The sequence below is a fragment of the Taurulus bubalis genome, assembly GCF_910589615.1.
Source record: "Taurulus bubalis genome assembly, chromosome: 20".
Classification (NCBI taxonomy): Eukaryota; Metazoa; Chordata; class Actinopteri; order Perciformes; family Cottidae; genus Taurulus; species Taurulus bubalis.
The window spans coordinates 4,903,496-4,930,634 of record NC_136608.1 but is presented as its reverse complement, the minus strand read 5'-3'; the positions used below and the strand labels follow the sequence as shown (position 1 = coordinate 4,930,634).

At 44.5% G+C, this 27,139-nt stretch overlaps 2 protein-coding genes across 2 annotated transcripts; one reads left to right on the top strand and one right to left on the bottom strand.

The window, feature by feature from the left end:
• Positions 1–9,543: 9,543 nt before the first annotated feature.
• Positions 9,544–15,170, bottom strand: optn (optineurin). Its single transcript, XM_079236314.1, has 13 exons — positions 15,065–15,170; positions 14,344–14,468; positions 13,903–14,093; positions 13,531–13,692; positions 13,197–13,372; positions 12,525–12,618; positions 12,177–12,292; positions 11,862–12,011; positions 11,588–11,672; positions 11,316–11,474; positions 11,069–11,211; positions 10,719–10,801; positions 9,544–10,361 (listed from the first exon to the last, which is right to left on the bottom strand). Exons 2-13 carry the CDS (start codon positions 14,462–14,464, stop codon positions 10,249–10,251), a joined length of 1,593 nt encoding a protein of 530 aa, XP_079092440.1. The 5' UTR covers positions 14,465–14,468; positions 15,065–15,170; the 3' UTR covers positions 9,544–10,248.
• A 2,042-nt stretch (positions 15,171–17,212) lies between these two features.
• ccdc3a (coiled-coil domain containing 3a) lies at positions 17,213–25,867 on the top strand (the record flags this gene model as incomplete). The annotated part of the gene is made up of 3 exons (XM_079236466.1): positions 17,213–17,619; positions 18,142–18,319; positions 25,562–25,867. The coding sequence occupies 3 exons, from the start codon at positions 17,213–17,215 to the stop codon at positions 25,865–25,867; spliced, it is 891 nt and encodes a 296-aa protein (XP_079092592.1).
• Between the last annotated feature and the right edge of the window lie 1,272 nt (positions 25,868–27,139).

Genomic DNA, 27,139 nt, shown 5'->3' with positions numbered 1-27,139 from the left:
AATATATGTATGTGACTATAGAAACATTTGAGTTGAATACATTTGATTAAAATACATTTTCACTTCATCCTTCTGGACAGATAATAAAACATGTGACCTGGTGATGTTGGGACGAGTATTTTCTTTCAACTAAGCTCAGACTCCAGTTTTTATGCTGAGGTTCCTCCTTGGCCTGTTTCCTCCATGTCATCTGAATCCTCCAGATAGTCCGGAGTGGGAAACAGGTCCGGCAGTCCAACCACCATCTGAGCCAGTTGGAGTTTTGCCATAACATCCATCTGTTTGTCCATCCTCCTCTGGCACTGCCTCCTCAGGATGGGTATGATGCAACATGCCAATAGAAACGCTACAATTAGAACAATTAATGCACTAATCCCTGCTTTTACCAATAAGGACCCCATTTCCCACCATTTGGTCCAGCCAATCCCATAACCATCGCCCCTTGCCAGCGTTGTCCTTAAGTTCCTGTCTCATACGCTGCATCTTCATCATTGCAACAGAAAATGTTCCCTCAGGTGCAATGTTATTTGGGATGAATGTACAACATAGTTTCCCAAACATTTGACAGACCCCACCCTTTTCAGCTAGGATCCAATCTAGTGCTGGTCTGTTTTGCCTTGTACTGGTCTGTAACTGCTCCCCCAACCCCTTAAGGGCCTCATCAGTGTAATTCATGAACCTCTGTTGATTGTAGTAGATATAATTGATCCAGTCAACATTTTTGTTAATAGTAACCCAGGGTATTATAGATTCAAGTCCTGCCAGAATTTCATTTTGGGCTTTGAAATCCCTCTTGCTGTCCTATGGCGTCTAACTGGATATTTTGGTACGGTGTGTTTTGTCTTTTAAACATACTTTTGCACACTCTTTAAAAGTGTGTTTTTCTGGAACCACTATAGGTAATGGTGTTGGGGCCTTTGAACACATTATGCATTCACTGGAGATCATCTCCCCTATTGTGTGCCACGCCCACCTATACCACCCATTCTGATTAGCCTGTTCCCAGTCCTCATCTCCTGTTGATGCAATACTTCTCTGCATTGGCTTGAAGCTGCTCAATGGACACAGACTGGCTTGCAAAGCTGTGCTATCTGGCAGATATATTCAGCAAACTGAAGAACTGAATGTGTCTCTGCAGGGCAAAGAGACCAGCATGTTAAAGCTGTATGACAAGTGTTGTGGCAAAATGACGAGGAGAGACGTTGATTTGGAGTTGCAACCCAGCGGGAAGTGTTTTAATGACCACAAGGCACATTCAACAAGACCAGAGTTCAGACCTTTTCAGCATATACACTTTATAGTGTAGTTCAGCCTCCCAGATCACTTTCCATCCATCTGACCAATCGGTTGAAACACAAACAAAGCTCGTCAGGCTTTCCAAATATGGTACGTTCTATGCTCTTTTGGTGTGACCTTCGGTTGGGTCTAGATGACCTTTTGCAGAACAAACAATTCATGTGTTTAAATGTGTTTACTTGACCCAAGTTTCATGGCACAGAAAGTGTCTTTGCCCACTTCATAATCTCTAGAGACTATTTGTTATAAAACCAGATGTGTTCAACATAACAAGTTACATATTACGTTTTCCTTATGATCCCAATTGTAAGGTGTTCAAACTATGTTATATGATGATTTTATCCCACACAAGGTGGGTCAAAGAGACCAGCATGTTAAACCTGTGTGACCAGGTGGGTCAAAGAGACCAGCATGTTAAACCTGTGTGACCAGGTGGGTCAAAGAGACCAGCATGTTACACCTGTGTGACCAGGTGGGTCAAAGAGACCAGCATGTTACACCTGTGTGACCAGGTGGGTCAAAGAGACCAGCATGTTAAACCTGTGTGACCAGGTGGGTCAAAGAGACCAGCATGTTACACCTGTGTGACCAGGTGGGTCAAGGACTCCAGCATGTTACACCTGTGTGACAAGGTGGAGGGTTTTCTCTCTAGTGAGGATGTGGACAGAGCTCCAGTCAAGTCGGCCAAAGTGGGACATTTGACCAACTTGATAAAAGATTTTCATTCCTACTTTCCTGCCATAGAGGATAAATCTGCACAGCTGGATTGGGTGAGAAACCCATTTCTCTTGTCTGAAGCTAACAGAAGCAAGCTACCTGTCACTTATCAGGAAAAACTCCAGGAAGTGTCATCTGACCGTGGCCTCCAGATGAAGTTGGCCACATCCACACTCACACAGTTTTGTGTGTGTGTGAAGCAGGAGCACCCTGACCTGGGACAGAAAGCTTTGGAGCAGCTACTACGCTTTGCCTCCACATGTTCATGTGAGGCCTCCTTCTCTGCAATGACTGATCAAAACAAAGCAAAGAAGCAGACTGTGCCTGGAGAAGAGCCCGATCACAGCAGTGGCCTCCCAAAGATCCTCAGGGAAGCACAAGCACAAGTTTCTCACTAAAATGTAAATGCAAAAGCATGACATTCAAAAGCTAGAATTTGTATTCCGGGCGACCTCCAACTGTGTCTGAAATCTCCAGGCATGGCACAGGGCTGCCAACATAGTGTGTTACTGTGCATTGTGCGGCATTTAACACAGTTGTATTGAACCTATTCAATTCCTGAAAGTACGGGGTAAAACCATTTCAGTGTACGTGTGCCAGCTTGAAGCTCATTGCAGTTTGTGGTCCTGGTGGAGGTGAAAAGGGGATTCAAAACCTCTCTAAAGGCCACAACTCAGCTACACATTTCTTGAATGAAACGGAGAGCTGAGTTTGGGCTTCAGAAGAAAAACAATTCTCATCACAGCGAGATGAATTGGAGCGAATTACAGTGTTGATGAGGGATTGAAAAGATGCAGACTGGGTCCTCAGAGAGAGAGAGAGAGAGAAAGAGAGAGAGAGAGAGAGAGAGAGAGAGAGAGAGAGAGCTATCCCATTGTACAGGTTCTCCAGGAAATTACTGGTAATTTAAAAGTCGCGGCGCCTGCAGCCTCACGTGTTATCTACGGTATAAATACGGAAGGACGCGCCCACAGACAGTCACAACTTCTGCCTCCGACCTGAAGAAGCTCCTCTGAGCTCCACGCTCTGCACCAGCCCCAACGTGCACAGCAGCATGACGCCGGTCAACAAGTGGTGGATCCTGTGCGCTCTGGCGCTCTCCTTCTTCGCCCTGTTTGGGTCTTGCAGTAAGTACAGATATGGTAACGACATGGATGCATGTGTGTAGAAGTCAATTCCAGAGTTACAGTCACGAAAGTCGTGCGTAAAGTGGAGTCAAAAGTTTGTTTACATGTTGTGTACGTCCTGGCGTCGGTTCATTCTCATTTGGGCTTTCGCATGCTGTGTTTTCTTGTAGTACGTGTTTTCCTCGATGTAATATTGTTATAATATATATATACACAGCTCGGGCTTTGCCGTTAACAAATCCCTCACACAGCCTCCATCTGCCAGTCGTGCAACTTTACCTCATCTTGAGGTTAGAGTTTGCTGTTGTGACCTAATTTCTCTCAGAGAAGCAGTGTACTTAAGTGTTTGTCTTTCTATCCCACCTCAACAGAAGTTCAACCCGAGCTCTGCACCCTGAAGGCTGATCCAGGGCCTTGCAAGGCTCTTGTTGAACGAGTATTCTTCAACGTCGACACGGGCCTCTGCGAGCTGCTTCTATATGGAGGCTGCATGGGAAACGGCAATAATTTCCATACCATGGACAGATGTGAGGAAACATGCGTCGTCTGAACCACTGTCTGGCCACTGAGCGGAAAGAAAATACATTTGTCTTTGTCGTCCAAGTATAATAAACTTGCTAAGTATAAGCGATAGTGTGTGTGTCTCAGTGTGTGTGTTTGGGGGTGGGTGAGTGAACTCAGCTTACTGACTTTGCTTTCCAAAGAACGATCTCTTCAAAGTGAGACTGCAGCGTCATCTTAAAACTTAGAATAAAGCGTAAAAATTGACAAACTTCATGAGTGCTTTTATTTTGCATGATTTTCAATCTCCCAAGTTTTATGTTTTCCCTTACAACCACAATCAGATACTTATAACTTGGGATACAAGGACTTTAATGACAGATCTAATTCTGTACTGCTATTTCTGTAAGAAGTAATTTTTTTACATTTATATAAATGCATGTACAATATTTTTACCCTTGAATCAACAATAATCTAATACAAAGACAGTTAACATTATGTTCAGGAGGAGTTAAATGTATACAGTGTTACAGTTACAACCGGCCCTTTGAGGACGACCATGATGCTGATGTGGCCCGGGGTGAAAATGAGTTGACACCCCTGCTTTAGGCTCTTGAGGCTCCGACATTAGCCTCGCATGTAAATCCATTTTTATCAAGTTCCAGTGGACTTTTCCTTTAATGTGTGCACGTAATTTAACCTATAATTTAACTCTGACTATTTTGCAACACCATTAAGTAGTGATGAAGAGTAGCGCCTGGTAACCTAACTAAAAAGTCATGAATAGATGTAATTAGCTAAAAGTAACAGATACAAAATAACTAGCTAAAACATCTGGATAAACATGAGTAAAAAGTAATCGATTGATTTAACTAGCTGAAAGTACCAGATAAATGTACACAGCTGAAAGTACCAGTAATTAGATAACTATAGATAATGGATAAGTAAAGGTTCAGCTTCTCTCATTCCATGTTGTAGAACCAACAAAGTGTAAGCCTGCGATAAAAAAAGAAGGAAAAAAAGACAACATTCACTGTTGTAGTATTTAGCAGAGCTTGAAGTGGGCCTGCTCACCTGTATGCAGTCTACTTTGCACTCTTTGACTCTAAACAATGTTTTATTGCGCACCTTCACTTCTCACAAGCTGCCGGTACTCCTTTCTGCCCTCTCCGTATTAGGTGCTGTGGGTCATTTGTGATCATCAACACAGCGTCTGTATTTTTGCACCCTACCTCATAGCACATGAATATAAACACAACGTGGAGAGCATCTGGACGCACTTCATCCAACCATGTTCATAACTGTTGGCCATAACTTTTGAACGTCTCAGCTCTGCATGCACAGCTGCCTTTCAGGCTGGTGTTGAGTCCAGTCTAGGCATCCTATAATATATTATAGAGCAATACTAAAGGCTACAAAAAACATAGGGAAGCACCTTTTGACACTATGGGTTACAAAAATACGACAATAAAATCACAAGTCTAACATACTTTAAAAAATAATAAATGAAATTCGAATAAGTAGCAAGAGATGACTGATCTCGGCCGATATACACACCAACATGAAAAAGGGAGTACTGGAACGTATTTATTCTCACTTCAAGCACTAGTATTTTGTACATTTTTATGAACACACTTTGACGAGTGGTGTTGATCTGATGAGGGTTTGTGGGGGTATGTCAGACAAAAAAGTTTGGAAACCTCCAGGACATATAGACTTGATCTAACAGACTATCTTGTGTGTGTGGGTTTGAATTACTTGTACGAAAAGCCCTTGCAAACTGCTTTTCAATAGTGATCTTTCACAAGATGGCAGCTGCATTAATATTACTGTGACAGTGATGGCAGCAGCATTGCTGCTCCGCTTCAACCACGACTTCATTGTTTGAGTTTTAAGGCGGCAGTGGTAGATAGACGGGTAACGACAGGTAGCGTGTGCCAGGTTGGGTCAAACCATCCTGATATGGGGGAGACTCTGGGGTTTTAAGATAATTAAATGAAATAGCCTATTTAATATAAAATTCAGTTTATAAACTTACACTTATGTTGTATTGAATATGCATTGAATAACTATTTTTAAAGGATTTTTGAATGGATGCTAATTTTAAATAGATTTAGAAAAAATCTCACGTGCCCCCTGGAGTGCCTTCACGTACCCCCAGGGGTCCGCATACCCCCATTTGAGAACCACTGATCTAGAGGGGGCACTTGAGCGAGCAGTGGATGAAGACGATGAAGACTTGTTGAGCAGTTTCAAGCCAATGCAGAGAAGTATTGCAACAACAGGAGATGAGGACTGGGAACAGGCTAATCAGAATGGGTGGTATAGGTGGGCGTGGCACACCGTTCCCACTCTTCATTTGTTAGGTGAACAAACAGGAATAGCCGACAGCTATTGGATGTGTGGTGAAAATGTTTTACAAAACATTCTGCCGTCAAGATGGGTAGGGCTTTGCACGTTGGTCCGAATGAGGTTACCTCATATGGTGATATATAACGGGGCAGGTGGCACAATCAAAATGGGGAAAACACTTGATGGGAGGAGTATGTTTAAAAGACAAAACACACCGTACAAAATATCCAGTTAGACGCCATAGGACAGCAAGAGGGATTTCAAAGCCCAAAATGAAATTCTGGCAGGACTTGAATCTATAATACTCTGGGTTACTATTAACAAAAATGTTGACTGGATCAATTATATCGACTACAATCAACAGAGGTTCATGAATTACACTGATGAGGCCCTTAAGGGGTTGGGTGAGCAGTTACAGACCAGTACAAGGCAAAACAGACCAGCACTAGATTGGATCCTAGCTGAAAAGGGTGGGGTCTGTCAAGTGTTTGGGAAACTATGTTGTACATTCATCCCAAATAACATTGCACCTGAGGGAACATTTTCTGTTGCAATGATGAAGATGCAGCGTATGAGACAGGAACTTAAGGACAACGCTGGCAAGGGGCGATGGTTATGGGATTGGCTGGACCAAATGGTGGGAAATGGGGTCCTTATTGGTAAAAGCAGGGATTAGTGCATTAATTGTTCTAATTGTAGCGTTTCTATTGGCATGTTGCATCATACCCATCCTGAGGAGGCAGTGCCAGAGGAGGATGGACAAACAGATGGATGTTATGGCAAAACTCCAACTGGCTCAGATGGTGGTTGGACTGCCGGACCTGTTTCCCACTCCGGACTATCTGGAGGATTCAGATGACATGGAGGAAACAGGCCAAGGAGGAACCTCAGCATAAAAACTGGAGTCTGAGCTTAGTTGAAAGAAAATACTCGTCCCAACATCACCAGGTCACATGTTTTATTATCTGTCCAGAAGGATGAAGTGAAAATGTATTTTAATCAAATGTATTCAACTCAAATGTTTCTATAGTCACATACATATATTCAAAGGGCACAATTCAAAGTCATGATTCATATAGTAAATGTACCAATGTTAAGCTAAAATACATGTTAAACTGAGGTTTAGTATAAACGGTGCATCTAATAATTACTGGTATAGGATTCAATATTATGCAGAAAAGTATTGCGTGATGTTTTTGAATTAATTAATTAACTTACGAACTAAAATGTTCTGTATTGGGTTATAGTCTGTATAACCACTTGCGCTGTTGCAATGTTGTAAGAGATCAGTACTTTGGGTTACATTTCCACCTATCTGACCAAGGTTATACTAAATCAGGGTGAACCAGAGGGGGGACTATGTGGGATAAAATCATCATATAACATAGTTTGAACACCTTACAATTGGGATCATAAGGAAAACGTAATATGTAACTTGTTATGTTGAACACATCTGGCTTCATAACAAATAGTCTCTAGAGATTATGAAGTGGGCAAAGACACTTTCTGTGTCATGAAACTTGGGTCAAGTAAACACATTTAAACACATGAATTGTTTGTTCTGCAAAAGGTCATCTAGACCCAACCGAAGGTCACACCAAAAGAGCATAGAACGTACCATATTTGGAAAGCCTGACAGGCTTTGTTTGTGTTTCAACCGATTGGTCTGATGGATGGAAAGTGATCTGGGAGGCTGAACTACACTATAAAGCTAATGCTGAAAGTCTGAGCTCCACACTCTGCACCAGCCCCAACGTGCACAACAGCATGACGCCGGTCAACAAGTGGTGGATCCTGTGCGCTCTGGCGCTCTCCTGCGTCGCCCTGATTGGGTCTTGCAGTAAGTACAGATATGGTAACGACATAGATGTGTGTAGAAGTCATTTCCAGAGTTACAGTCACGAAAGTCGTGCGTAAAGTGGAGTCAAAAGTTTGTTTACATGTTGCGTACGTCCTGGCGTCGGTTCATTCTCATTTGGGCTTTCGCATGCTGTGTTTTCTTGTAGTACGTGTTTTCCTCGATGTAATATTGCTATAATATTGATTGTTTGCCTTTCAAAATTGAAGCGAAAACTCATTTTTTAAACACAATATGTGCGCCTCAAAATGACTCTAAACTGGCTACCACTTGTAAAAATAACAACTACTGGGCTAGTGTTGCTCAAGGAGTCAATCTCACACACACACACACACACACACACGATCCATAACTTATGCTTTGAGTGAAATTTATTCCTACTTATCGAAACCACTGCTATTTCTGTATTTTCAGTGTTTCTCTTGACTTTACAATATTGCATATTTAATGATAATTATTCAGTCTAAATGTTAAGTGAGGTCACACTTTGCTGTTAACAAATCCCTCACAGCCTCCATCTGCCACAGAGTGTCTAGAAACGGTTGCTGTTTAACCACACACTGAAGACTTTTGGAAATGATAGTCGTGCAACTTTACCTCATCTTGAAGCTCGAGGTTAGAGTTTGCTGTTGTGACCTAATTTCTCTCAGAGAAGCAGTGTACTTAAGTGTTTGTCTTTCTATCCCACCTCAACAGAAGTTCAACCCGAGCTCTGCACCCTGAAGGCTGATCCAGGGCCTTGCGAGGCCCTTTTCATACGAGTATTCTTCAACGTCAACACGGGCCGTTGTGAGCTGTTTGAATATGGAGGCTGTATGGGAAACGCCAATAGATTCCTGACCGTGCACAAATGTGTGGAAACGTGCATCATCTGTGCGTAAAGAAAATACATTTGTCTTTGTCGTCCAAGTATAATATACTTGCTAAGTATCTGTTTAATAACAACAGAGTGAGCAGAGTATGAAGAAAGTTATAATTGAAATAAACGCCAGGTTCCTCAAATGCAGCTTCATTTATTTTTGACCTCAAGACGATGCACCGAGGAGGTTTTCTCAGTCTCTCAGGATAAAAACAAGTAGATGCCTGCAAGCAGAACATAAACAGCGATAGTGTGTGTGTCTCAGTGTGTGTGTTTGGGGGTGGGTGAGTGAACTCAGCTTACTGACTTTGCTTTCCAAAGAACGATCTCTTCATAGTGAGACTGCAGCGTCATCTTAAAACTTTAATAAATCCAACACTGACGGCACAGCGCTGTGTATAACTACTTTTTTTTTTTCTTTTATCAAAAATGATTTGCGCTGGTTAGGGGGTACCATTGAAAAAAGGTTGAAAACCACTGATCTAAATTATTTGGATTTCCCTGAAGAGACAGCTGACAGCTTTGTGAAGACTGAACTCTAATATCCCTCCTGCCTAGATCAGAAAACATGTCACATGCAGGCTAAATCCAATAAACCATCTGAGTGTCTTGAGATTATAATTTTGTTACACAATTTTAGTAATGTTGACACAGGTTGATCTGATGTAAGGCAGGACGCCATGTGCAAGGTCTCTCTAAGACTTTAATGTATACGTTCAAGTTACTTTATAGTTAATTGTGTCGTTATAAATCAAACTCGTGTTTTTCGTGAATTTAGTCGAAGAAATAATCGTTGAGTACTGTTAGAATATGACCAAAAGCAGGCAGAAATTTGCATATTTTATTTTCATTCACAGAAGTACAACATGGAATCTGAAATCCTAAATAATCTCCAGACAGAATCTGCAGGGTGTTGGATCCTCCTGCACAGATCTATAAAAGCTGGGCCTTACAGAGACAGATCAATCAACAAGTTAAATATATTACATCCTAATTAACAGGTATCTTCTGAGTAAAATATATATATATCTATATAGATATATATTCATGTTAAAGTGCCTACATGGTGCGTACGCCAACAACCCAGTCATGAACAAACAGATCTTTCCCAAGCAAAGAATATAGATCAAATTAAAAATTTGAATAATAAAAAAACAAAAAACATAAATGTATCCATATATATGGCGTTAATTTGGCGTGTTCTGCCTGTCATGCACAAATTTAATTAGTTTGCATGACAGGCAGACAGCACCAAATTATAATCGTATCAAAGTTCTTTCCCTGACAACCTGCAAGATGTGTCCGACAATATTTTGTTCGATTTCAAATCTTTCGAAGGAATTCTCAAATTTAACAAACTAGACAGACTCGAAATTCTTTTTCAGAGAAAAGTGTAAATAGTGTAGAAGTGAATGCTACCGAGTCCATCCTGGAGCTGTGGCGTTGAGAAGAGCTGCGGAGAAAAGCAGAGGAAGACTCAGATTAAAGGTGCTAATGGAGCCGCTGTTGTCGGGGATGCTTGTGATGACGGAGGAGGTCTAGTTGATGCAGTCCATGATGTGGATCTGCAGGGAGTCCAGGTCCGGCAGGATCTCATTGCACTTGGGACAGGCGTGTTCGGGAATATTCCCCTGATGCTGCCAGGTGGTACCTGAGAGTCAGAGGAGAAGATTGATACCACTCAGGTGTCTGAATGGTAATTATGAAACTACAGCCGGCGGCTACAGTAGTTAGCTTAGCTTAGCATAAAGACGGGAAAAGGGAGGGAAACAGCTAGCCCGACCCTTTCAGAAAGAAAAAACATCTAAACTAATCAGCATGTTGGATCATGTTTGTTCAAAACATGTTTGCATGTTTTTCAAATGTTTTGTCTTGTATTTGATTTGTCTTGATTGATAAATAGCCCTACAGGTAAGATAAGAAATATGTAGTTTTGATTTCCACTGTCTCTTTAAGACGATCAAGTAAAAACATGGGATGCTAACTAAACAAAGAAAAGCACACGTACCTCTTCCGACCAGACTACCGCCGGCTCCGTGTGGATTTCCTCCCTGTGACACGTGTCTCTTCTGCATCTCGTTCAGCGAATGCCTGCAGAGAGAAACAACGGAAAAGAGGGACGTCGGACAGTTATTGATTAGAACATTGTTTGTAAACTATGTGCACGTGGCACTGACGACGCAGGATGACATCACCAACACTGTCCAATGAATGAGTGACCACACAGGCTTACAGCTTGGTTACAGTCTAAAAGGGAACCAGACTAGAACTTGTGCTGTATTTTATTTATTATTTATTCCTGAACTAGAACGGTAGAACGAAGGTGCAAAAGCGAACTCCGTCTGTTCGATGCCGTACCTGCCCAGCGAGTCCAACTCATCCTGCAGCTGGCTGTTCTGCTTCTTCACGTACTCCAGCTGAGCAGCCAGACGCTCCCTCTCTTCGTGGAGTTTCTCCCTCGCTGCTCGTTCTGCGTAGAAGTCCGAGGAGTAGACCTCCGCCTGCGGCACGGCAAAAAAAACAACACAGTGTTTACGTCTGGTACTTCCGGTGCAAACGGCGCTCTGGTTTACTCAACATGGAGAAATCATAGCCGCGCGCCGACCTGAGCCTGGAACACGGATATCGTCTGCAGCTCCTCCTCCTTGCTGAAGATGTCCTGCTTCATGTGGTCGATGTGGTTCTGTTTCAGAGCCAGAGCCTCTTCGGCGGCGCTCAGCCGTTCCTGCAGCTCGTCCACCACCTCCTGCTGCACCAGCACAGACTGAGAGACCAGAGGGCAAAAGGTCAAACACGTCTGGCTCCCATTTCTCTCACGCCTGCATTTCGGTTCCATCCGTCGCTAAAAAGGGTCTTCGTCATGCTACACAAACTGACCTCCCTCTTCTTCTTCTCCTCTTTGAGCTCATTGTAGTCTTCAAACAGCTTGGTGTAGGCATCCTTCAGTTGGGCCAGGTTGTTCCTGTGAGGGAGGAAGGAAGGCTGGCTCTAAATATAGCATAATCACCACTCTGATGGTGACTCTGGGGGAGATGGGGGGTTTTCTGGAGAGTAAAAGCAGTTGAGATCTACATAAACATGACCGGTGAGTGTCTCCATATATATATATATATATATATATATATATATATATATATATATCGTCTCTGACCTCTCCTCTCCGGCCTTCCTCTGCTCCATCAGGCTCTGAGACTGCATGCTGTCCACCTGCAGCTTCAGCCGGTCGTTCTCCGTCTGAACGGCCTGCTTCTCCCCCAGCTGAGCCTTCAGAGTGACCACGTCCTGCTCCACATCCCGGCATCTAGACACCGAGATAAAAGCCTTATATAGGTGTACAGGTCGGGATAAAGCACGGGAACGACGACTGAAGTGGGAAACCTTTGCATAAAAAACTGGATTTCCCCGTAATTAGTTTGAACTGCCGGTGGGATCCCGTTACTGCCGTTAGCTTAACCTGCTGCCTAACCTGTCCTGCAGGTTCTTCTTCATGCCTTCCGCTTCGTCCAGCTTGCTCTGGGCATGTCGCAGCTCCTTGAACAGCGTCATCATCTGAGACTTCAGATTCTCCACCTCGGACGCTGCCTGAGGCACAATGAACCACAGACATTATGAGGATGAGAAAAACTAAACACGGCAAAACTCAGTGGACCAGTTATGGTAATTGTTAAGACATAGATCATCAACAACACACGGAGAGGAGACTAAAGGAGGTTAAATGAGGTCAAGCTGTAGAAAACACACATCACAATGATACTACCGATCTGAGATTACATCTTTCGTTGAATAAGATAAAATGGTCTTTCACTGTAAATACCTTTTCCTCTTTCCCAGAATCCTCCTTGGTCTCTGCCTGGGGGGTCTGTGTTGCTTTCTCCACGCCCGCCTTCCTCTCCTCCAGCTCTCTAATCCTGTTGGACACATGTCAAGAGGTCAGATTAGATTTTAAAAACAAAAGGAACCAAGTGGCCGCCATGATAAGTGCCAGTCGAATTCTCTAAACGTAAAGAAAAGAACTGTAAATAACCGTTGCTATTATTTGGAAATACTTTCAATAATCTGTTATACCTGCTGGCAAACTACGAACATTATATTGCTGTTCCGGAAAAATGCTGTAAAGCGATCAAACTGCTGTGATATTCTCTCTGGTGTACTGATTGTACTTCAGCCTCAGCCCTCATTCTTTTATTTGACTTCAGCTACAGAAGCTTTGATGAAAGTGTTAAACTCCACGAGTTCTTCAGTCATGTTTTTGATTATCATCAACTATTTTGTCACATTACAATAAAACATTTCAAGTCAACACTTCTAGGTCACACTGAGTTGTGTTTCATAAACTGTTGTCTGCATATTCTTATGCTCAGATTATAATCTGCATATAAACCGTAACAACAAAGAGGGATATGAGACATTGTTAGTGGGAAACTGAACAATGAGACGGTTTAGTAGCTTTGTACTCTGTGACAATTCTATTCCAACCTCCCCCTACCTGGCAGCAGAGGACTGAAGCTCGGCCTGAAGCCGCTCGGCCCGCTGCGCCTCGTTCCTCAGTGACTGGAGGAGCTGGCTGACGGTCATCTCCTCGCTTTCCAGCCGGGACGCCGTCATGCTCAGGTCCGAACGCCGGCTGCTCTCCGAACCACACACGCCGTTCACGCCTTCATCCTGAGAGGAAAACCACACACGGTTATATATCGCAGAGCGGGAGGCTGTTTCGTTTTGTTAGATGAGGCCTTTCCATGATGAATAGAAGACACACTGATTATAGTGTGTGTGTGTGTGTGTGTGTGTGTGTGTGTGTGTGCGCGCGCGCGTGTCCTCACCGAGACCCTGATGATCTCAATGAAGGAGTCGTCATGCGAGTCCTGCTCTGCCTTCAGCTGCAGCTCTGAGTTCATGGCCACCAGGTCGTTCTTCTCTGCCTGCAGGCGAGCGACCTGGGCACGCAGGCCCTCCAGCTCTGCGCTCTGATTGGACGACACCGCCTGGAGACCGTTGGCACAGAGATTACAATTTGACAGGAGCTTAAATCTTGTGCAAATGAATGTAAAATGAGATGCAAAACAAAAATCTCCTGAATAAATGTAATAGTTAGATCATGAAAGATAATTTAATAAAAAAAAAAAAGTTTATCATAGGAACATTGGCTCTCAGCAGCTTCGATCCAATAAATAAAAAATGGGTTACATTCTCACCAGCAAATCTGCCGGCGCTCCCCCTGTCCTCGTGCCCAGCTCCTGGTTTTGGAGGGTCAGCACCTCCATGCGGCCCCGAGCCTCCTCCAGCCGGCTCTCCAGGAAGTCCCGCTCCTGCCGCTGCTTCTCCCGCCACGCGGACAGATCCTCGAAACGCTCCTTCATCGTCAGGTTGGTCTGATGCAGGGCCTCTGAGGTCGGCGACAGACACGGAGCGAAAGGAATTGTAATGGATGCAAATAGCGAAGGCCAAGTCATTTGAGTTTATTACTCGGTATCACACTACAACTCTGAATCTCCAGCCTGACAGGAGCGGTCGGGAACCAAGCGCTCCCTGACCTTTGACCCCGGGGCACTTTGAGACCCGATAAGATCGCTAGGAACGCTTTGTTGTGGAGCGCTCTCATGGCAAAACGTCTACCTCCCTCCACCTGCGCTCACCTTTCAGGTCTCGGTTCTCCTGGATGAGGATGTTCATCTGCTGCAGGGTTTCCTCCAGCGCGCCCGACTGACCGGCAGAGCAAGAGATGTCGCCGTTCATCATGGGGCCTCCGGACGCCATGACGCTGAGAGGGAGAAAAACAAGAGGAGAGACGGACATTTTGGAACTTGATTATTGATAAAGATGAGGGGGCTTTTCCCTTTGGAATATTGGACATATTATTGATCTGTGTGGAGACTGGGAGATACCATGTTTCCTTGATTCAAAAGGGAAAGATCATGTATTTTGGGCCTTAGGATAGGTACAACTGGGCTGACTCCATCTCAGGCAGAATTAAAGACGTAGAATAAAAAAATATGGATTATAATGGATTATTATATGAGCACCCTTTCATTCGAGCTGCTTATTAACTATTCACGTCAACAGATCACATGCCCCCCCCCCCCCCCACACACACACACACACACACACACACAACAATACAGAGATATCCCGGCTGAAGTGTAACGACACTTTAACTGGGGAAACGGGTCCTTTTCGATGTTTTGGTCGCACAACTTTACTTTCGCTTTCTTCAAGGTGGGCCTATCCGGGGAGAGACTCCTTGGTCAACACTGAAAAGTTACCAGCAACTTGCGCAACGCGGATGCGGTCCCCGCCGAGACGAACTGCGTCACGGCAAAACGTTTAAAAAAACGCGTAGGTATGCGTTTCACTCACCTGCTGACAACTAAACGCAGTCCGGCTGTTTGCTGCTGAAACACACGGACACACTTGAGAGGCGGCGAAATGTCGAGCAACCTTGTTGCGCTGCTTCTGGGTTTGCGACGTCAAGTCACGTACGGAAACAAAGCGTTTTCCGGTGATTGTTTTTCAAAATAAAATCGCACTTTGACAATATCTGTTTTTTTCGGTCTGAAAATGGTGCAATAATTGAACAGAATTGTTGCCAGTCATTTGTTTTATGTTTTAAAAAGATATTTAGTCAAATAAGTAAAATACTTTTCTCTAAAGATTCCGTTCAAAGTTTTGTTTGACCATTAATGTAAATGTTAAGGGCTAACAGTCGGATAATACACATGAACATGGAAAATAGAAACAACCAAATGGAAAATAGTTATAATTTGTTTACTCATCAGCTTTATTTAATAATATATTGGTATTGCTAATCTATGCTCGACCTTTAAGGCCAACTTTGTCACCTATCATCACGTTTACGCTCTTATTCTGAAAGCTCGTTTAAACGAAACTGTTGCTCCGACTTCCTCGAAGTGACGTCACGCAGCGGTGAACGCTCTCGGTATAAACGACAGCTGGGTTTATAAACAGAGCCGCACATCCGCATGTTTTAGACTGACAGCTGGAGTCACCTTGCACTTTAAAACAAGAAACGAACAACTGGATCCACAAAATATATATGTATAAATATATATATATATATATATATATATATATATATATATATATATATATATATATATATATATATATATATATATATATATCATCCTGACAAAAACACAATTAACTACATTAATGATAAACAATAAACATCCTGTTATGTTTGCTTTTGTATTTGCTTTGGTCCAAACGTGTGCACAGAGTTCACCATCAAGTCAAATATAAAATATTACAGCATTTATTCAAATTGTTTAGATAATCTATTATATAAAAATAAAATAAATATATGCATGCTGTTCATAGCAGTGTCCGTTAGATGGCAGTGTTTTATAAGCAAAAATACCGAGCTTCCCACCACTGAAACGTTTGGCTGTGTTTGAAGTGTTGTCCTCAATGAGGTCCTAGTTATTGTGTATCATTATGTGCATTTTTGAGGTTATCAGCTGTGTTATTAAGAATACTAAAACAGGAGCAGCTGATAGATCCACACAGAACCTACTCTGCCATATGATTTATGTAGAGTTTTTTTTTTTTATTTCAAGGAAGACCTTCTCCTCCTTCTCCCCTCCAACAGTAAACCACGTGGACGTCACTGACCCTCTTGGTTGCTTTCAGGTGCGCTTTCTTAAAACTGGAAACTACTCATTAAGCATTGCACCCAAAAGCTGTCGATGACCTTCATCAGGTGAAAACGCTCGTCATCAAAACTATTTAAAGAATGGCCAGAATAGCTTTACACTCTTTTATATATATATATATATATATATATATATATATATATATATATATATATATATATATATATATATATATATATATATATATATATATATGTTTACATTTTAAATTATGATTTCAAAAAAAGAATAGTTATGGTTTACAATGTTAAAGTCATTTGAAAGACGTTTGGAAACCATATTGATGTTTTCCGAATAGATAGCGCTTGAGCCCATCAACCAGTTCGCATGGAAGCATCAAATGTCGGAGCGTCTTATCAGTCCCTGAACGCAGCATCCGTGCGTTCTGGTGAAGCCTGTGGCTCCCACTGCGGACAGATGAGGTGGAAGCGCTGGGATCACAGCGGCAGGTTGGAGGGCTTTAAGTTTCTGCAAATTGATTTGACTGTTGAGTTCTCTCCAAGAGTCTGGAGGTGAGAAGATGTGAGTTTGTGCACGTTTGGTTAATGGGCAACAGCACTGTGGTCGAACTTTGTGCAACAAGTATACGTGCATGCTTTTAGAGTTTTTGTTGGTGAAGTAAAGCATCATCAAGCCTCCAGGTCACCAACCAGATGTGCAGTTCCTTACTTCCTTAGTTCCTTGCCAACTTTTAGCAAAGTGCATGCTTGAAGAGACCGACCTCCAGCATAAAACCATTTGAATCAATTATTAAAATCACACTTTTCTTCAGTGAGGCATCGCCACGGGGTTTACAAACTATCTTGTAACTCTTCTCGGGCTCTTCGGGATGTCTTCCACGGCTCTCCTCCTCGCAGCGCTCGGCGTTTTTGCGCATCTGGACCCTTTTACGCACGGGTGCCAGCTCCCTTCCGAGTGGCGGCCGCTGAGCGAGGGCTGCCGGGCGGAGCTGGCGGAGATCATCGTGTACGCTCGGGTCCTGGCGATCCACCGGGAGCCACTGGGCGGCGGGCCGGGCAGCCAGTACAACTCACTGCCAGTCGGGTTCGGGTACGGGTACGAGGGCGCGGAGGAAGGGCTGCTGTACTCTGCGGAGGTGGAGTTGCTGTGCGATCAGGCCTGGGGCAGCATGCTGGAGGTGCCCACTGGATCCAGGCTCAACCTGACCGGAATGGGGTACCTGTCCTGCCAGTCCCACACCGTGATGGAGAACTACTCCTACTTCTTCTTCCTCAGGTGAAGTGCACAGCCTGGACTCAGTCATCCAAGTATTCATCTCGATTCTAAACACTAACTGCACTTTCTACAGTTTCCACGTTTTATTGTTGTCACTAAAACTAGATTGCATCCCATAAAACTCTTCGCCAGACCAGAAGTGCATTTAACTAAATAGCAACTTTAAATGAACACTCTAACAGTTCTTGTCTTTGTCAGTTTGTTTTGGAGCAGATCTACAGTCAGTTGTATAAACAGGACTGTACAGTGTTTAAATATAAATGTGTGGTATGCCATGAGGCTAAGTATTTCCATTAAGTGAGACTTACAATGTCCAGCTCTGTATCTTCTACATCTATTTGATTGCTGTGGTTGCGAGTTGTTTTGCAGAGTAAGATTTGACCTGCAAAGCAAAAAGGCTCATTAAATATAAAATGATTCTAAATGCACCGGCCTATGAAACCATATTAATTCAGCCGTTGTCGGCTCCAGCTCCAATGGTTCCCACAGCTCACAGGATTTTCTGTGCAATCTGCTCTGCAGGATGGATGAGAACTACAACATCCTGCCCCATGGCGTCAACTTCCAGGACGCCATCTTCGCCGACACGTCCGACAACAGGCGCACGTTCTCCAGCCTCTTCCAGTTCTCCAACTGCACCCAAGGGAGCCAGCCTTTCCACACCTTCAGCCCGGAGTGGGACACACAGGAGGACAGCAGGGTAGGGTGTCACATAGTACAACTGTTCCCCATCTGAAGCTCTCAAACCTGGATTGAGTTGTACCCCTCATGACTGGATATGACTGCCATAGTATGTTGGCTGCTTCCTTGAAAACTATGACTCTTATATCTGTGATAACCATTACCTTCTGAGAAGAATAAGATAAAGTCCCCTAATTTAGTCATGCCAGCTTTGTTGGTGTTTACAGTGGACGCAGTGTGTGTGTGTGTGTGCGTGTGTGTGTGTGTGTGTGTGTGTGTGTGTGTGTGTGTGTGTGTGTGTGTGTGTGTGTGGACATCTTATCCTGAGTTGAGTTGTGGCGCTGCTGACAGGAATGTGGTGAAGATCAGTAGAAACACAGCTTAACTAGAGCCACACACACACACACACACACACAAACACACACACACACACACACACACACACACACACACACACACACACACACACAAATGTCATCTTACTGTTCTGATCTTCAGAAGAATATAAAAACAACCCAAAAAAACAAGAACCATCACTCACATGCACAGAAGAGTTCATTACACGCCTGGCTCCTCAGGCAGGCATGATACTAGCCGCCCAGAGGTCAAAGGTCAAATAGCAGAGATCCACATCTCTGACAGGCAGCAGCTTAAAAGTGTGGCAGTCCTCAGCTTCGATTTACGTCAGTATGATGCAATGTTTGCTGACCCGAGACCAGAGATAAGCTGGACCTTGTCAACAGAGGAAGAAAAGTCTGCAGCGTTTATTATCAAACGTCCTCTGAAGGAGCCGAGCGGTTCACACTGTGGACAAGACGGAGCTCGGCGGCCGGAGATGGAGCTGCACAAGTCTCAGCCTTTATTTAGAGCTGACTCCCTCAAGCCTTGAATTGACCAGTGGAAAACTGACATTTACTTTCAAGTCTTAAGTTTTGAACCCGTAAAACCACTGGAACAATAACAAAATAATAAAAACAAAAAGATTGGTCAGACAGGTTTAGCATGGGGACAAACAGACCAGCTATGTCAAAACACAAAAAAATTGTGTCTCCGTTAAATGGTCAGCGTTTTAGAGACCTGAAAGACTATTGACTCGCAATTCAGTACTGAATGCTGCCAATTTGAGGGGTTCAGACTTTACCCTCTGAGGCTTTAGCCTTGACTTGACACGTCATCATTACCTTGAGTCTTGTTTTTGACACGTCAACATTGACTTGAGTCATAAATTTGACATGTCATCATTACCTTGAGTCTCGACTTTGACATTCCGCCATTGGCTTGAGTCTTGAATTGGACATACTCCAAAACACTCAAAATAATACTGTAAGTAATGCTCTAACACATAGTAATTCAGTAATCAGTACATTTGCACCTATTTGTGTAACTTGTGACAGACAATGTCTAAATGTTACATCTACCAGCATCTTTGAGTAACAGGTTGATGTTGCAGCTCGTTCCTGACTGTCATGAACACGGCCTGCGGCGAGACGTGGTTAATTGCTTCCCAAATAGATTTATGGCATTTTGCTACTGACATTCCAAACTGCAGAACTAAACCCGGAGACCTGCAGTGGTGTGGTGTCTTTCTTCTTCCTTTCTCTTCGGGTTTGACCTGCAGGCTCTGAGCTGTGAGGGCAGAGGTTAAAGACACGGCTCATTTAGAGGACAAGCACTCGCATGTAAAGACCTCGACTTTCGGGCAAGGCGGAACGAAACAGGTGTTTTTCCTCTGGGAATTTATGGAAGCTGATGAGATGAAAGGACCTTCGTTTTCCTCGTCCGGCCTCTTATTACCCGTCTGTTGTGTCAGACTTGAGGCAAATAAAAACAGCTCTCTCTCTCTCTCTCTCTCTCTCTCTCTCTCCCTCTCTCTCTCTCTCCCCTTCTGTTTTTGCTGGAGTGTAATTCAAACTAAATTAAAAGCAACAAGATCCAATTTCCCTATCTATCTATCCATCTCCAAAGGATCTTCAAAGACTTTTCCCAGGCTGCACCACTCTGTCAGTGCTTTGAGTTTAGACACAGAAACCACCCTGAAGATGGAAGTTGGGAGGTTGTTCTTCTGCTTTCAGCCTCGTGGGAACCAGACGGCCGTCCAGAAGGATCCACTTTTCTGCCGGAACCCTCAATTATCTTTTGTTGAAGCCTCCTCTTATCAGCAGCGCTCACCACGACACTGCTGTGAGCCACCGATCACCTATTTCATACAGATTTCTCTCTTTTTTCTCAGATTTTCTTTTTGGGCCCTTTATCCTTTAGCCACAGCAGGATAGAGGCAAATTCCCCAAATACTTCTTAATCAGCACATTTCTATGTTTACATGCGCTCTAATGATTTGATTATAACCACAGCGAGGGAATACTCCAGTTGTAACAGTCATATAAACACCTTTAACGAGAGTTTCGGAGTCTCATTAAGATGTTATGTGGACGCTTAGAGGGATAAAAGGACGACAACACAGTCAGTTTCTCTCCGTAGTTTGAGCTCCTACTTTCTCTGCCTCATCTCTGTTTTCCTTCCTCTCGCCGTCCCCCTTTTGTTCCTTGTATCTCTTCATCTCTCACTCTCTTTTTGTCTCTGTAATCACCCATCCCAATGCAAACACACACACACACACACACACACACACACACACACACACACACAAACACAGAGCAGAACAAAACCTCAAGAGAAGAGGAGAAATCCCGGCTTGTCCCATTTGACGTCAACAGTGAAGCTCTAAAGACAATAGTTCATTGGTTCATCTGAACACGGCGGTGGATGGGGAATCGAACACTTTTCGTTCCAGGAGGCCGCTGCTGAGTGAAACTCAAAGTAAACATTGACCTTTTTGTCACGTGAGACGCTAGTCGGTTAAGTTAACGTCAACCACGGTCTTTTCGAAGACAGGCAGGCGTTAACGGGGACATATCATGTTCCCTTTCAGGTTCATACGTGTATTTTTGGTTTGGACTAGAACGTGTTTACATGATTGTTCAAAAAACACATTATTTTCCTCATAGTTTATCTGAATATACCTGTATATATTCTGTCTGAAACTCTCCGTTCTTTAAGCTGAAAACGCTCAGTCTGCTCTGAATGGCCCGCGAGAAAAACATGCTGCACCTTTTGCACAGGTAGTTCTCAAGCCGCCGGTGGAGATACTCCACTGTGTTCTACGGCTAGAAACCAACAAACTGTGATGAAAACTTTCTGCTCAGCCTGGAAACCACGATGAGCGCGCTGAGACTCCACCCAAAACAAAGACCTTAAAATGCTCCATCGGAAAAAGGGCAAAGTTGGGTGACTCCCTCTTTTTATTCCAATGTTAGTGTCAAAATAATGCAGTTTTTAATGCATTCTAATGTGTTAACATGTGCAGCCATATATAGACAAAAGAGACACAGGGGACACAGTCTTTCTCTGGTCTGTGTTGTTCACTTAAATTTGAGAACATTTTGTACATGCATGTGTTTTCACATGTCCCCTAAATGCTGTTTATACAGATGATGCTAAACAGCAGGCAGGTATCACCCGGATATTTTGACAGGTGGCGTGTGTGTGTGTGTGTGTGTGTGTGTGTGTGTGTGTGTGTGTGTGTGTGTTTGTGTGTGTGTGTGTGTGTGTGTGTGTGTTGGGGGAACCCCACTGAGAGGCTTCCTAAGAGGACGAGAAAGGGTTCAAACTGTAAAAAGAATGTAACATTGTTACGTAATCGCGATTTAACTTTTGTGTGGATGAATGGGAAGAAAGAGACTTCCCTTGAAGGGTCAGGTCACCCGAATTACAAAAAAAAGGGTTTTGGTTCCACTGCAATAAATTAGAGATGAATGGAAGTTAGTTTGTACTTGTGTGCAAACGTTAAAGCGTCTTCTTGACCTTTCTAAAAGGCACATTGCCATGTTATTGCAATGGCCGGGTTCAAATGGACCCTTTGTTAAGCCCCGCCCTGCTCGATCCATCTGTCAGAGCAACCATTGAGTCCACACTGTCACTAACTGCACTCACTAAATAAATATCATATGTTTTTGAAAAATGAAACAGACAGAAGGGTTTGCAACATGTGTTTAAAGGATATGTCCAGGATGTCAAAGTGATTCAGCAGTGAAAACCAGCTGAAAAGATAAACATAGAAGCTAAAGCTACACATCACAGTGTGAAAGGGAATCACCTGACGATTAAGACAATAAAATACAAAATATTCCTGTGAAGCCGGTTAGTTTTTTATTCACTGTTACAATCATTAAAAAGCTAAATCAACATATATCCAGTATACCATCAGTAGCTAGCATAGCATAGTGCTGGCGCATGGTGTGCTAATGTCCTCAGCTAATGTTAGCTCCACAGGTTTTATTTACGTAGAAACGTAACATTGTAGAAACTCTAGGTAACGAGTATCACGACTATACAACGTTTAACCATGACTAGCTCCACATCCACTAAACCAGCCAGAAAATTAGGAAAATCTTTAAAACCATTGCACGAGCCTTTGGAGCTGAGCCGGATGGTTGTCGCCGTGCCACGCTATGATTGGCTAGTGTGGGTTCGAAGGGCGGGACTTAGCGAAGGTCAATTGCAGCCCCCCCCTCCTCAAGAAACAGTATCCACAGTTGGAAAAAAAGTAGCTCCAATAAAGGTATAATTAAGCTGACCCTATAACAAAATATATTCAATAGACAAATGCTTTTTTTGCATTTAATATTCCATAACATGCTAAATCTTTGCACATAGGTAATACGTGTAACCTTACTGAGGCTGACGTGAACAGGCCGCAGCTCCTCTGACAGTGTGTGAATGTTTGTGTTCATCAGTGTGTCGCCGTGTTGTTTCAGTGGTGCACTGGATGCGGTCCCAGTGCGTTTGGCGAAGCAGAACACATCCACGGCAATTCATGCACAGCCTCTTGTGACTGTTAGCAAAGTGCCAGAGGAGCACAGGGAATAATTAGCACTAACACACATTCATTTGGACTTTCCCATGTCTGTACGCTCCTCCGACTAAGTGCTGTCACGGGAACGCAATCTGACCGAGAGAGCATACCTCCTGCTGGTTGAGGTCGGACCTGGTCTACCAATGAGATGGAACATTAGAGCCCCCTGAAACATCAAAGCACGTGACCCCTCTCATCGGCAGGGAGGTGCACGGGGTGATACATTTATGTTACGCAGACACACATGAGACGCCGTCCCCCCGTGTGGATGAATTCAAATGACGAGGGTCAGGACCTCCACTTGGTTTCCCCACCCTCCCTCCTTCTAAGTGTGTCGGGGTGAAAGAGGAATAACAGCACAGTGGACATCAAAGGGAGACATTTCTTCTTTGTTTTTTCATTTTCTCAGAGAGGCTGCTGGGAAAATACCATCGCCAGCCAGACACAGCCAGCTAAACAAGATGGCGACTGGTGCTTTACAACAGTTTGGTTTTTCCCTGTGCTTGGTTTGGTTTGCCCCTGTGTTTGGTTTGGTTTTTCCCTGTGTTTGGTTTGCCCCTGTGCTTGGTTTGGTTTGCCCCTGTGTTTGCTTTGCCCCTGTGTTTGGTTTGGTTTGCCCCTGTGTTTGGTTTAGTTTGCCCCTGTGTTTGGTTTGGTTTGCCCCTGTGTTTGGTTTGGTTTGCCCCTGTGTTTGGTTTAGTTTGCCCCTGTGTTTGGTTTAGTTTGCCCCTGTGTTTGCTTTGCCCCTGTGTTTGGTTTGGTTTGCCCCTGTGTTTGGTTTGGTTTGCCCCTGTGTTTGGTTTGGTTTGCCCCTGTGTTTGGTTTGCTTTGCCCCTGTGTTTGGTTTGCTTTGCCCCTGTGTTTGGTTTGCTTTGCCCCTGTGTTTGGTTTGCTTTGCCCCTGTGTTTGGTTTGCCCCTGTGTTTGGTTTACCCCTGTGTTTGGTTTGGTTTGCCCCTGTGTTTGGTTTAGTTTGCCCCTGTGTTTGGTTTGCTTTGCCCCTGTGTTTGGTTTAGTTTGCCCCTGTGTTTGGTTTGCTTTGCCCCTGTGTTTGGTTTGCTTTGCCCCTGTGTTTGGTTTGGTTTGCCCCTGTGTTTGGTTTGCCCCTGTGTTTGGTTTGGTTTGCCCCTGTGTTTGGTTTGGTTTGCCCCTGTGTTTGGTTTGCCCCTGTGTTTGGTTTGCCCCTGTGTTTGGTTTGCTTTGCCCCTGTGTTTGGTTTGCTTTGCCCCTGTGTTTGGTTTAGTTTGCCCCTGTGTTTGGTTTGGTTTGCCCCTGTGTTTGCTTTGCCCCTGTGTTTGGTTTGCTTTGCCCCTGTGTTTGGTTTGCCCCTGTGTTTGCTTTGCCCCTGTGTTTGGTTTAGTTTGCCCCTGTGTTTGGTTTGCTTTGCCCCTGTGTTTGGTTTGGTTTGCCCCTGTGTTTGGTTTGGTTTGCCCCTGTGTTTGGTTTGGTTTGCCCCTGTGTTTGGTTTGCCCCTGTGTTTGGTTTGGTTTGCCCCTGTGTTTGGTTTGGTTTGCCCCTGTGTTTGGTTTGCCCCTGTGTTTGGTTTGCCCCTGTGTTTGCTTTGCTTTGCCCCTGTGTTTGGTTTGCTTTGCCCCTGTGTTTGGTTTAGTTTGCCCCTGTGTTTGGTTTGGTTTGCCCCTGTGTTTGGTTTGGTTTGCCCCTGTGTTTGGTTTGCCCCTGTGTTTGGTTTGCCCCTGTGTTTGCTTTGCTTTGCCCCTGTGTTTGGTTTGCTTTGCCCCTGTGTTTGGTTTAGTTTGCCCCTGTGTTTGGTTTGGTTTGCCCCTGTGTTTGCTTTGCCCCTGTGTTTGGTTTGCTTTGCCCCTGTGTTTGGTTTGGTTTGCCCCTGTGTTTGCTTTGCCCCTGTGTTTGGTTTAGTTTGCCCCTGTGTTTGGTTTGGTTTGCCCCTGTGTTTGCTTTGCCCCTGTGTTTGGTTTAGTTTGCCCCTGTGTTTGGTTTGCTTTGCCCCTGTGTTTGGTTTGGTTTGCCCCTGTGTTTGGTTTGGTTTGCCCCTGTGTTTGGTTTGGTTTGCCCCTGTGTTTGGTTTGCCCCTGTGTTTGGTTTGGTTTGCCCCTGTGTTTGGTTTGCCCCTGTGTTTGGTTTGGTTTGCCCCTGTGTTTGGTTTGGTTTGCCCCTGTGTTTGGTTTGCTTTGCCCCTGTGTTTGCTTTGCCCCTGTGTTTGGTTTGCCCCTGTGTTTGGTTTGCTTTGCCCCTGTGTTTGCTTTGCCCCTGTGTTTGGTTTGGTTTGCCCCTGTGTTTGGTTTGCTTTGCCCCTGTGTTTGCTTTGCCCCTGTGTTTGGTTTGGTTTGCCCCTGTGTGTGTTAACTAACCCACCACTCTCTCCTCTCCCCAGCTGCTGTGCTCCTCGGTGCAGGGCGCGCTGTTCGAGGAGGAGGAGCGAGGCCGCAAGATGCAGGAGCGGCTGGCCGCGGTGGAGAGGAGGAACCGCCAGCTGAAGGAGCGCGTGCGCAAGGTGAAGCGCTCGCTGGGGAACGCACGCAAGGCCGCGCGCAAGGCCGAGCAGGAGGCCCGGGAGCTGCAGGCGAGGCTGGAGGCCGCGGAGCGGAGGGCCGGACATCACCTCAACGCCATAACGCAGGAGGAGCCTCCGCCCGGGCGCTACGCGAGCACGACGATACGCAAGAGGATGCAGCTTTAACGTAATCTCACCTCCCCAAGCCCCGCCCACTAAAACCGCCCCCCCACCTGGACTGAAAACTGACCGTGGAGAGCGAGAGACTGCTGGGCGGTCTCCATGTAAGGGGCAAAGAAATAGCAACTGTCACATATGAGTAAACACACTTTTATTAAGTAATAACTGACATAGTCTTCCACTCCTTCTGTTTTGTGTCTTCCTGCTTGCTACATTATCAGATGGCCCTTCCTGAATCAAACATGTATTGTGTCTTCTACGACTGGATCCACTTGCTGCTCTGCTCTGGTCTCAGGCCGAGGTCACATGGGATGGGTTTTGTTTTTGGTCCAACACAAACCGGCTGTGGCCGATGGTTGGGACAGTAACAGCAAAGAGTCTGTGAGGGTCTGAGATAATAGCAGTCATGTAGAAGTCCTTTTATGCTGACTATGCATTTTGTTAAAGGGCCACTTGGCATGGGTTTGAGCAAAATTGAACGGTGGTCCTCTCAACAGAAAATGTTCCACATTGGGGTCAAGAAATTTGAAAGACGTCCAGGTAGGAGGAGGCGCTGATTAACTTGGCCGCTGATGCACTTAATTAATTAAATGGATTAAATGGAAACGTTTAAGTTGCGGGCCGGTAAACAAAACGATGAGCTGAAAGAAGCTAAAAGAGGACGTAGAGCTGTGATCATGCTCTCTATAAGAAACCCTTTGTCGATGAGAAAATATTGATTCCAGCAGCTTTAAGTATATTTGAGGCTTTTCGGTGATGCAGCTTTCTGCATCCAAAAACAACCAAACTGATCAAATTCAAAGATGTCTTCCATGTCACCGCGGCCTGGCGAAGCGGTGGCAGCGGCCTTAAAGTTGGAAGCGTTGGCTTGTACGTGGATATTTGTGTTCTGTCGAATGTTTTCTTGCATATAAAATGTTACCTGGATGAACATCGGTGTGAAAGTGTCAATGTTTTGAGGGCGACTGTAAACACCCGGGTCAAAAAACAAATATCCACACACACTCGGCGGGTCGGTTAAGCCCTACAGCATCACGCAGAGAGTGTAAAGAGAGGTTAAGTTCAGGGGAGACAGTGTGTGTGAGTGTGAGTGTGTGTGTGAGTGTGTATTTGGGGAGAGAAAGAGATGTGCTTCGGGTCCATCAAGTGACTGGAATGTGTTTGCGTGGGCAGCAATGTTCCGAACAGCAGGACGTCGCTGGAAAATAATTTCCCCAATTCAGTCTGGAAGACCAAAAGCTCTGGAGGGAGGCGAGCGGCCGCCACATCACGGGACCA

Bases quoted from the DNA above. Each gene is read 5' to 3' on its own strand.
- optn (XM_079236314.1), bottom strand. From the start codon at position 14,464: ATGGCGTCCGGAGGCCCCATGATGAACGGCGACATCTCTTGCTCTGCC. The intron at 11,475-11,587 runs GTCAGTTTGTGT...CTGGTCTCTCAG, and splicing joins AGGAGAAGAAGAAGAGGGAG to TCTGTGCTGGTGCAGCAGGA. The intron at 10,362-10,718 runs GTACGTGTGCTT...TCTGACTCTCAG, and splicing joins CGGTAGTCTGGTCGGAAGAG to GTACCACCTGGCAGCATCAG.